At 36.1% G+C, this 12,433-nt stretch overlaps 1 protein-coding gene across 2 annotated transcripts in view; it reads left to right on the top strand.

The window, feature by feature from the left end:
- lrpprc (leucine-rich pentatricopeptide repeat containing) overlaps positions 1–12,433 on the top strand; it is a 135,607-nt gene that overhangs the window by 60,211 nt on the left and 62,963 nt on the right. For both annotated transcript variants that reach the window (XM_059985716.1, XM_059985717.1), the window contains exons 14-20: positions 774–843; positions 3,019–3,046; positions 3,571–3,628; positions 4,141–4,247; positions 4,367–4,444; positions 6,811–6,867; positions 7,737–7,850. In XM_059985716.1, the coding sequence (XP_059841699.1) occupies positions 774–843; positions 3,019–3,046; positions 3,571–3,628; positions 4,141–4,247; positions 4,367–4,444; positions 6,811–6,867; positions 7,737–7,850 (512 nt within the window). The remainder of the gene's footprint in view (positions 1–773; positions 844–3,018; positions 3,047–3,570; positions 3,629–4,140; positions 4,248–4,366; positions 4,445–6,810; positions 6,868–7,736; positions 7,851–12,433) is intronic.

Raw genomic sequence — 12,433 nt, 5'->3', positions numbered from 1 at the left:
TCTTGGACCAGAATGTCAAATATGCAACTTTTTCCACAGATGCTACCTACCCTGCTGAATTCTTCCAGCATTTTGTGTGAGTTGAATAAATATAACCAAAAGGGAGTAAGTGGAGGTTACCTAACCTTGAGAGCTAACATTGCCATTCATCAAAATTCAGACTAATGTTCCTTATAACACCATTTCTCTGCACTATAGTTCTTGATCCACATAATTTTCAGAAATCAATTGATCTGTTTTGAATGAACACATCTATGCCACCATTGCTCTCCTGTCCCTTATGTGGCCTTCCATGGTGAAACTGGCGGTCTCTGATCTCAAGAGCAAATGTTCCCTGATTATTGCAAAGGAGCTTACATGTGAACATTTTTTTTCCCAAGAATAGTTCTCGTTTTGACTTGAATATCTTTGGAATATCTTTTGTTCATATGTCATAAGTCAGATGATCATAACCTTGTGAGGATCTGGATGTAGAAAATCGACAACAAAACTGTTGTATTTTATTATATAATCCATCCAAGCTAATCTATGCCTTAAAAAATTCATGAAATTTGTTATAGATCTGAAACTACTGAAATACTACTGAATGATTTGCTGAAAGGCTTGCCATACATTTTCTGTTCTTTTTATCCTTGACAGGAACAAAAAAAAATTACTTAAAGTCAGTATATGAAATATTCTAGACTCTTTTATGCCCCTATTGCAGTATAAAAATGATTTGATTTCACTGTGGTTTCTTTCTTGAGCTTTCACATACATTTCTGTCTTAACAGTGTCCTCACCTGAAAACCCTGCAGTGGATTTGAGTAATTTCAGAGGGAGTCTAATTGCAGGTTTTAAGAGGTAAGTTGATTGTATGTTAAAAGAAAAAAAGAATAGTTGAGGAACTTCCACTCGTTCTGTGTGAGAATCCATTTGATTGATTAGGTTACATTTAAGTCATTGGGCTGTGCAAATGCTTGCATTAGTGATCTACCAATTACTGCATAATTTGTTCTCTTTACAGGAAAAAATAATTTTGTTTTTATTAAGGTCCCATCTGTTGCCCAATCAGTATTGACTGCTGAAAATGTGATTTTTACATGTTTACTTGGCAAATACAAGGCTATGCTCCAATGAAGCACAACATATTATCCGTGCATCTTAGTATTATTTGGTCAATCATTCAGCTATTTTAAATGATTGCAAATATAACTCGCAGCATGACTGCACTCTATACTTTTCAACAGTAATATACCAACTCATTTAGCTTGACTTTCATTATTTCGAATGTCCTTTGAATTTGGGACTCCAACTGCATTTTTGTGTTTGTTGGCATTCTTGCAGTATCCTTGGGCTGCAGAATTGGCATTAAAAACCCACATTAGATGAATATGACAATTAAGTTCTGTTTTTGTTCAATTCAATGACATTAAATTTGTTAACAGATTCTACCATCTGTGCCATTAATGCAAAAGAAGGAGGTTTAAACTGCAGTTTTTAAGCATGTGCACTTAATGATATCATCACAAAAAGAATGTAAAAAAAGTCATTGAGGTTTCCCAGATAATGTCAATAATGAGAGAAATTTTTGCTTGTTGTTTACACTAGATTCTGGTTAATTGGGCTGTCGGTTAATTGGGGCAGCCACTTAATTGGGATAACTGTTAATGAACAATAACTGATTGAGAAGATTGCCAGGGTTCCGTTTATTTATTTTGGGTGCTATGATGCTTAATTGGGGCAGGATACAGTTGCCGAACAGGTTCTGACTAGTTTCATTCACATGCAGTCCTGCGGCTGTTAGATGCTACACCGTGATCAGAGCAATCAGTTCTAAATAGTGTCAATTGCTTGTGTTTGTGTTCAAGTGATTTGTCACTGATAGCTGCCAAGGAATAAGCAGTAAGATAGTTCAGAACTGTTTTGTTCACTGTGGACTTGATGATGCTAGAAATGGCTGGGAGTAAATATGAAAGGATTTCACTATTTCAAGGTGGAAACTATGAAGAATTTGAAGTTCTAAACAATCATCTTGAATGTTAAAATGAAAACAAAAATTTGGATGTTGCAATTGTAGATTGCATTGTATGAAGGCAGGCCAGTCCATTATCTGGACTAGGTGCCTGTGCTGATTTTGTTAATTTTCAGTCAATCAGAATAATATGGCAGCATGTTCTTTTGCTGATAACTGTTCGGAACTCATACAGGCAGCCTTGTGGTACTGTAGTATGATTGGTCGTGTTCTAATTTTTCTGCATTTCATTTCAGTACATAACTTGTTACTTATTTGCCGTTACTCAGTTTGCTTATTTTATATAGCTTTGCACTTTCCCATAAACCGTTAGCTAATTGAGGCAGCTGCTTAATTGGACCAATTTTCCCCAGACTATTTGGATTGGTATGACCACTGACATTTGGACAGAGGTGGGGGAGGGTAGAATTATACTGATACCCATAGAAGTGTAATAAATAATGTAACAAAAAGATAACTTACAAAGAAATCAATGATGTTGTGGCTATTAGTGATGTTATAAGTTTTGAACATCATAAGGGTTCCCAAACTGTGTGCCACTGTTTCCTGGTAGATGGGCAACCGTATATGAAGTGTATAAGTCCTTTTATTTTTTGATGAGGCAATTGGAATAATAAAGTTAGGATTTGAATTTTTAAAAAAAATAGGATTACAGCAAAAGGTGGCACTTCTCATTCAGACTATACCTCTCACTATTCAGCATTTCATTTTGACATACTTTATAGTCATTGCTGACTTGGAACACTTCCATTTGATACAGTGCACATTGTACAACCCTGATTCTGAATGCACAGCACTCATCCTTCAGTTTGTTTAAGTACGTTTTTAAAAAAAAATTGGTAACAAAATCCATCTAAAATTGTAGTTTAATTCAATAATTAGGAAGTTATTTGTTTTGAAGAATGTGTTAATCTTCTTTGAAGCTTTCATTCTGTGCCTTTTATGAAACTTTTTCACAGACACTAAACATAAATTGATTCTTTATGCTCTACTGCCCTCTGCAGGTCAAACGATTTTAATGCTCTTGCAAAGGTAAGTACCCCAGTGACATTCAGAAAGATAATAGTATAAACATTATTTTAATGTGCTGATGTGGAATTATATGGAAAATCATCATAATTGTGTATGTAAATTTTCTTAAGCGTTTTATATTAAAACTGAGGGAATAGGTGATACATTGGAAGAATTTTTGTTTTTAAGCCTCTGTCACTATTACAACAAAGGGGTAATATCACAGAGATAACTAAGTGTTTACTTTTGAGGGATTTCTCATTGTCAGTATTAGGATACCCAAGTTTTGCTGTAGTATTGAAACTCTTGAACTTGGAAGAAGTCATATTTTGATCATTCCCCGCCCCCCCCCCCCCCCCCCAAGAGAACGATGCAATTGAGCAGACCTCATTTGGTATAGCACTTTACGGATGAAATGCCACAGTGTGCTGTTGATTAATACCTTTATAGAAATGTGCTTTGTTATTTAAAGAATACAATTTCAAATACTGCTTCTTCTCGCGTTCCAATATCACCTACAATATATGGTTATTTTGTTTTTCCAGATAACAGAATTGTTGTACAAAGATGAGCGTTATTGCCAGAGTTCTTCAAGACCGACTGGTAGTGCTCCAATTTATTTGATTGTAACTTGCCCACAAATCTGTACTATCTAATGATGGGGTTTGAAGGATTATAGGAGTAACACTGATTGCTTTTGCTTTTTTTCAAAGTGAAATTTTTGTTGTGTGTTTTCAAAAAACCTTTATAGTCTCTTGATGTGAGATTTTTGTTAATAGAATGGCTTAAGTACTTTATTTGTTTCCCTATAAAATAAATCATAAAATTTAAATGAGAAATCAGTGCATTTACAGTGAAACATGTGTTTGTGCCAAGTATTGACATTGCACTTAGGATAATGAAGGTTTATGTATTGCTGTACAGCAATTTGTGTTTTGTTTCCTGAGCTACTTGAGAACTTTTGGACTGAGTTAGCTGCACAATATGTATCTAATCAGCAGTATTCATGTGCTTATTTGGTATTTATTGCCATTCCAGAGATTTAAACCAAATGATTTAAAATAGATTAATCTGATGATACAGTGATCTATCCTGTTTTCAATTTTTCTATGCAGAAGCTGTTGGCTATTTTCTTTATAACTTGATTGACAGCATGAGTGACTCTGAGGTGCAGGCCAAGGAGGAGCATTTGAGACAGTATTTCCATCAGCTGAATAAGATGGTACCTTTTTATTCTAGCTACATAATGCATGTACCTTCTGACAGATGTTTGAAGTTGAAGCAACTTCAACTATTAAAAAAATCCATGTCGCCTTTAACATTTTGTTTTCATGTTTTTAGAATATTGTCATCCCCGCAAATCTCTACAGAGGAATCCGAAACTTACTGGATGCCTATCACATCCCTGAGTTAATTAAGGTGCTTTATAAATCATTGTTTTCCTGAATTAAACTGATTTTCTTTGCATGTTATTGTATGGTTGTAAATGCTACCATAGATGCATAGATATGTGAAGAATGCAGAAATGGCTCCTCAGTGGAAAATGAATCAAGGGACTGTAAACTTTCAGCAAGCCATGTAGGTGGGGATGACCTTCTTCAAACCTTTATTGATAAGATGCCTATTAAGTTGTCATTGGATTCAATAGACAATAGGTGCAGAAGTAGACCATTCGGCCCCTCGAGTCTGCACCGCCATTCTGAGATCATGGCTGATCATTCACTATCAATACCCAGTCCCTGCCTTGTCCCCAAATAGACAATAAAGTCAGCTCCCGAACAGGGACGTACAAGTTGCTCTTGGTATCTTTGAGCTCAGAAATGTGCCAGTTATTTGAGGTTCCTGGCTGCAAGTTCATCATCATCATCAAGTTTCTGATGGCTCTTATGTTTGAATAGCCTGATATTATTGCTATATAAGTTCTTCCTGGAAGAACTGAAATGGATTATTCATCTGTTCACCCAAGAAGAAGCATCGTCTTTGAAAGAAATTGGTAACAGAAGGGAAATAGAAAGAAATTTAAAAAAAAATCTGTGTCATCTGGAGTTGTTCAATAGTTCCATTTAGTATCAGAGAATGTATACGACATATAACCTGAACTTTTTGTTCTTCGGGGACATCCGCAGAATTAGAAGAGTGCCCTAAAGGATGAGTGACAGTTTAAACATTAGAACCCCAAAGACCCCGCTCCTCCCCCAAGCTCAAGCAGCAGCAACCTTTCCCCTCCAACGCTTATCTCAGCAAAATCGCATCAGCACCCTCCGCCCACCAAGCAAGCTGCATCAACGCCCCCAAGAAAGACCATGACCTGCAGTACAACAAAAACTACTCGTTCACCTGACAATTTGACATACCACAGGCTCTCCCTAATAAGGGAGCGGAGAGGTGTCACCTTTTCACAGCAAGGGGAGGGCGGTCAACAAAGACTATCAATTTGCTGATTTACAGTGTTAAAGTTTGCTGCATTTCTTACCCCCCCCCCCCCCCCCCCGCCCCAGTTCTCCAATTCAAGAATCGGCACCAAATTTTTCCCCCATCAATGAGAGAGAGAGTGCGATATGAGTACAGAGTCCCTAATGGATCTTCCCAATGTCATGTTTTTCCCATGACGCTTCATTTGGCGGCACTGATATGGAATCGGCTTGTCCCCAGGGCCGCAAAGCCTCAGAACCTGGAAGACGTACTCATCTTCTTGGCCACATCCTTGGGATATTGGAAAATGGCCAGTCAGTAAGCGCTGGGATTGGGTCCCATTGCTGTGAAGAACTGATGTTTAGATGTACCTTAAAAAGGAAAAAGAAAGACATTAAAGGTAGAAATTAAGCTGTGATGAGCTCAAAGAAGTTGCTGTTGAGTGCCATCATAGCTCCGCCCCCATCTTGTAGTTTATTCATCATTGCCTGTGTTATCATTGCAAAGTAGACTTCTGCATTTCTTTTGGTTCTGTTGAGAAAAATGACATGGGTCTACCCTGAAAAGCACTCTGCTGGTATAAATAATGCAAGAGTGTCCTTTTGTATACAGAACAAATTTGGCCTCATACAGTGACTCTTAAATTCCAGTTCAACCCAACCTGACAGCTGAAAGTTATTAACCTATTTGAACTACAGTAATGCCTGAGTCTGTATGCATTTATAAAATGTTGCATATGTAGAACCATTTTTGTAATTAGGGCTGACAAAGTAACATTTTTCTTCTTTGTTGAGAGGTAAAAGAATCTTTTAAAATATATCCCCCCTCACAATAATGTGCTTACTTTGCACTAAGCCTAGCATCTTGTTCACAACCTGTGCAGAGTACTCCTGTGCCACATTAGCAAATTCAGTCATCCATTTTGAGTATGGTTGGTGTTTTTTAAAAAGGCTCTTTACCGATATCCGTCAGTATTGACTTAATTCAGTTCAATTGCTTCTAGAATAACAGAGAGGCTGCTTCCTGAGGCCTCTTGCTGTGTTTCCTCTTGGAAAGGGAGGGCTCAGAAAATGAAATAAAAATGAAAACTTTGTTAATACAAACAAAAGATGTGACTTGTGCATACCTTTTGCCAGGAGGGCCTCGTATAGTATTGGTGAAATTAAATTAACTCTGGCATTTCCTTGTGTGATTCCATTGACATTGTATCATAGGTTATTTATTTTTACAGTAAAGGATGTCTGATCATTTAAGAAACTTGAAGCAAAGTTTTGAGCTGTACTTGACTCCCTATTCCACATAAATGAAATCTGGCAACTGAATAAAGGCCAGCAATTACGCAGTTTATAATTCTCACAATTGCTATATTTCAGGATGTTGCTATATTGGTGAATAAAGAAGACAAGCTGGCTGAAGTTGACTTCCCAAATGTGAGTTGAAACTTTAGCATATGGTGTGTCTTCATCAGTTGTTTTGACGTTGGAGATGGAGCTTTTAAACAAAGCTCTGTTGAATCAGCTCTAATTAGATCATGGCTGGCTATCATGGTTAAGTATGCTATCTTAGAAAGCCATTTAGTGAATTTTTAAGCCCTAAGCCTGAGGTAGTATTTTTAAGTTTGCATGAGTGCATTTAGTCACTCACACAAAATGCTGGAGGAATTCAGTAGATTCTATGGAAGGGAATAAAGAGTCGACATTTCAGGCCGAGATCCTTCATCAGGCTCAAACTATCAACTCTTTATTTATTTCCGTAGATTCCAAAGAGTTCTTCCAGCATCTGCTGAACCTTTTGTGCCTATGTTTGCTAAGTTTTATTCTCTGTTTGTGTGTGTGTAGTGTCATCATTCTCTTCCTCTGCTTGCTAAATTGGCTGAAACTCTTGTCAGATTGATGCAAAGGTCCCTCCAATCAAATATCAAAATGACTGAGCAGGTGAAAGTTACACAAAGTTAACATTGGATAGCTTGGCTTGAAGCAGAAAACCAGGATTTGAAAATGCACTATTGTTTTATCTTTCAGCATGAGTGTACCTTATTTTTGTGACAGGATCTGATGCTTTTTGGATAGTTTCAAATAATTTTTTTCTCATTAGCTAGCTGATAAATGCTGTTGCTTTGTGAAGATGTGAATAATTGCTTAATAAGGGAAAAAGCATGGAAGTACAGATATACAATGTGTTTTCTATTTAAAGATTGCTTAAATTAATAATTCAAATAATTTAATCTGTAATGATGTTCCAACTGGTTATATATTACATTGATGGAGAGCCTCTAACGTGCATGATTTTGGTTTGTCAGGGGGCTGAAGCTAAAGTTGTTGCCCTGGAAACAAAATTGGCAGAGCTAAAAATGGAGAACAAATCCATTGGAGAGACATTGAAACAATTGATCCTATTGCTTTGTGGGACAGAGGTAATGTAAGCAGTTTCTAATCTAATACAAAAATGGAGGAAATATGTGCATAAAAATAGATCTTTAATGAATGGCAGCCAGATCTGCAAGATTTTAAATGAGATTTTAGAAACCAGCCTGTCATATTTTGATAGAGTCCTGGTGAAGGGTCTTGGCTCAAAGCATTGAATGTTTATATCCCTCCATAGATGGTGCCCAATTTGCTGAGTTCTTCCAGCATTTTACCATATTTTTGTAGCTTTCATTGGTCCAACATTTAGACATATATTAGTAGTTTTTTCTACATTAGCTCAGTGTAATAGAACAATTTCATTACAGGTATGCCCTTGGTTTTTGGATGACCTCAGAAATGCTCTTCATTGTTACATTTTAAATATTAGAGGCTCTTTGGATTATTTTTATTTTCTCTTAATGCTCTTGCTAGAATCAGAATTGAGTTGATAGGTTACAGAGAAATGGGGTTGATGGAATTTCTCTAAGACCCAGCAGAAGTCTTGATGGTCTAAATAGCTGCCTCGTATGTCATAGACTCATCCAGCACTGAAGCAGCTCCTGTAGCCCTCCCCTTTAACGCAGACTATCGAGTACTCATCTATACCAATCTTTCTACTTGTACTTGCTCCTTGGCTGTCTGTCCTGGGTTGGTTCATTTTGGAAGAAGTATAAAATATGTCCATTTGAAACTTAGTGTTCCCAAGGATAGCCTGAACAACTTAAAATTCGGTAATCTCTACGATTCAAATTATTGGCTTTGAAAAGGTACAAATTTACTTTATGATTTTTTTTATATAGTGGGGTGCTTTCCTTTAACAGGTTGTTGATCACTGTGTTGAGGTTGTTTTAAGGATAACCTGTTTGATTATCTCCCTGCTTAATTACTTGGTGTTTTGATACCTCTTAACGCTGTTGTCCATCCACCCTCCTAAATTGCATTGAAGTTTAATATCTACGTATTTGATTACTAGTTTTTTTTTCAGCTACTAGCATAATACTATTATCATTCAGTACTTTTAATCAATAAATGAAGTTCCCCAGGTTTGTTTCTTGACGCTGAGATAAATGAATAGTTTCTTTCAGATTCCTTTGGTTTTGCAGTTTCTCTTTTATTTTCTTTGCTACTCTGGCATTTTGACAAGATTGTTTAATTCATGAGTTGGAAATGAACAAATTGGTGTAGGCTCTGGTATAGGCTAATGAATCTGAGCAATCAACACAAAATTTAAGTAACTGTAAAATCTAATCTGTGTCTGTATTCTTGAAGACCTGAAATGATCTTAAGCTTCTTTTACAAATCTGGGTGAGCAGTTAAATGGGCAGAGATAATCTTTCAAATGACTTGGCTATGAGATAAATTTAGCTGCTGTCTACTTTCTGATTAATCAGTGGTTTTGTTCGATATCCATTACCACTTTCATTTAACCCAGTCTTTCAAAAAAAAAACCCAGCCAGTTGTTTAAATAATGTTTTGAAATGTTTAGCATGTTTCATGGACCAAATATTTTTATTCAAATACTATATATTTGGTCTTTTCCTACTTGTAAAAACATTTTAAATATTCATTCTCATTCAGAGTGTAAGCAAAGTCCTCCCCATCCCATTTCGAAAGACAAATTACTTGCTCTCTCCATAAAACAAGAAATCATGAAACTTAAAATGCCTCCTTCCAAATGGAAATAACTTAATTACGTTTACTTTGGATAAAGATGCAAACCAGACTTGCAGCGTTAAATGTAGCCAAACTGCAGGAAGACAGCACTGATCTCTTTTGCAGGATTACTTCTTGGTAATGTACCCTGACAAAGGCCAAATCTTCAAGAACCATAAAAATAACCAAGCTGTCAAGCAGCTGAACAGTAAATCAGTTCTAGGTAATACTTTAATACTTTTAGTAAAGGTTATGCAGGTAATTCAACAGTCAACACTGCTGGTAAGCATCAATTGGAATTGTGGCCACTGTTGAATCTTAGACTGCTATTGATCCAAATGTCTGTCTATAGACACATAGATTTTCATGAGAAAAAGCTTCACCCTACCCACCCAACCCCACTCCCCACTACTGTCTGGAGTCTCTTCCTTTTCCTTCCAGTGTTTTTGCAAAAAGCTGGCACAACCTTGAAATGCCAAATGACCTCCTTATATGCTGTTGTCTTTCTTTGATATTCTATCATTTAAAAAATTAAAACAACAAGAGATTTTATCCCCTCAGCAGAAAAAAGCTAATATGAGGGGGTATAATTTTAAGGTGGTTGGAGGAATGTATGTCAGTTTGTTTTAAGCAAATTGGTAGGTGTGGGAAGGAGCTATTAGAGGTGATAGCAGAGGCAGATGACATAAGGGACATTTAAGAGACTGTTGTGATTGCTGTCTGAAAAGCTAACACCTAGTTACCTAGTGGATGTTGGAGGGTGCTTGTTTGATCATCCATGAAATAGTGGCTTCTCCAAAGTAACATAAACCTTCTTACTTGAAATTAAATATAAAATTGACACTGTGTTGACCGGTGCACAAATTTTACTACAGTTACCAAGTCAAGATTTGCAATTCATTCAGGTATTAGGTGCCTATTCATAAAGAGTTAAAATGCTGCTGTTAAGTTTTTAATTTTTCACATCAGACATAAGGAACAATAGTTACTTCATGTGTGTTGTTTGATACTCATTTGAAATGTTTCCATTATTGTAGAGAAATAGCTCCAAATTATTTTTAAACAATTTTAAATTTCAAATAAATCCTGTCTTTCTTTGAGCATATTAATTTCACAAAATGGTAAAACTTGATGACTCAAATTCTAAAAATAAGCCGAAACTCATTCAGGAAAATTGTATTCTTATTGAAGAAAGTAAACCTGAAGATGCTGAAATCTGTTGTAAAATAAATCCTTTCTAGCTTTTGCTTAACAAATTGTGGCTTTTTTGTCTATCTTCCATTTTCATAGTTCTTATTGCACTTTATAACATTGTTTATTTGCTTGTGTTGGTAACCAGTATTTTGTTGTCCCCATCTACTATTTGGTAGCACCAGAATGCTGGAGAAGGCAGTGAGATGTAGGTTATTTTAGCTGCAAATCTCTGCAGCTGTTTTAGTATCTCAAAGAAACAAACCTAAATACTTTTAAAAGTAAAATGTGAGTTTCATGCATCTGGGAATCTGTTCAGAAATACGATTATGTGATGATATGTAATATGCTGTCACTTTTTTTGTGATTGTATTTCTTTCCTGTTGATAACCTGACAAATCTATTCAATTATGTTTACAATAATGTTCTGAAGAGCTAAGCATTTTGGCTAGGTTTGTTGAAGTAAAATGAGGACTACCTTGAAGCAGTTGTCCCATGTCATGTTGTATGTATTTATTTATGTTGGAAGTGGTAATACTGAAATGATTACAGGGAATTGTTCTTTTTTATGGAGGGGAGTACATCTTGGAATTATTCAGATTTTTGCCATCACAACTTAAGACATTTGTAGAACTATGAATCAAAAATGTATAATTTCTATGAGCTTGAGTCACCTGGGATTTTTAATTCCATCATCATTAATATGTTGTAAACTTCATCCTTCAAGTGCACTCAGTGCAGTAGAAAATATAAAGAAAAAATGCTTGGATATAGGATTTTAATGCTGTTTTGCTTTTTGTGTATAGGTGGTCTATCAATATAAATAGCCCTGTTTCTTGGATCACAGAAATGTCTCATTCCATTTTCCTGTCAAATTTGTGCAGGGGAGTTCTTAAAGTGATAAGACATTAAAGAAAGATGCAGCATATAAGAAGTCCATTAGCATATCAAGTCTGTGCAAACTATGCAAAAACTAGCCAATTTCATTCTCTGCGTTTTCTCTTTAGTCTTGCAAATTTCAAATATCATCCTATTGACTTTTGAACATCATGATCAAATCTGCCTCTATTTCCCCTCAATTCTGAGTACTTAATGGATTGGTTCAAAAAAAACTTCTTCTCATAACGCTTTTTGATTCTTTAATAACCAGTATTTCTCACTGTTCACTGGTTCTTGAATTTTCCATTGGGAGTAGTTTCTATTGTATGCTCTGTCTTGTCTCTTCATGAGTTTAAACACCTCTGTCTAATCATCACTGAACCACTAATATACACTGCTTCTCCACTATCTACACATAACTAAAATCTTCCTTTTTGGAAATATTGCCTACCCCCTTTCAAATGGCTTGATGTCAATCCTAAACTCTGAGGCCCAGAATTTATCACGTTATGGCTGAACCGGTGTCTTCAAAGTGGTTACTGTATTCCTTGCTTTGGTACTTTTTCTCTGCTTACATTCTTTACTATGTCACAACAAGAGTTCAGCAAATTAATTCAGGAAATTATTTAAGAATGCACTTGATGCCTACTTGCAAAAGTCGAACATCCCCACTGACTTGTACCTCTGACTGCTCAAAATGGGAAGAAGCTTTGAGTTGGCATTGAGGACACATCCATTTGCAGTGAACACATGGGATTCCATTAGAAGAGCTATCCACCTGCCCTATCAAGCATCTTGTAGACATCTGTGGGTCCCACGTTGGCTTCATTACCCACCTCACTTAAAGAGTCTTTGAACAGAAAAGAAA

This window comes from Hypanus sabinus, chromosome 12 (genome assembly GCF_030144855.1).
Source record: "Hypanus sabinus isolate sHypSab1 chromosome 12, sHypSab1.hap1, whole genome shotgun sequence".
Lineage (NCBI taxonomy): Eukaryota > Metazoa > Chordata > Chondrichthyes > Myliobatiformes > Dasyatidae > Hypanus > Hypanus sabinus.
Note: the sequence above shows the minus strand (reverse complement) of the source record. Positions and strands in the feature narration are given on the sequence as shown.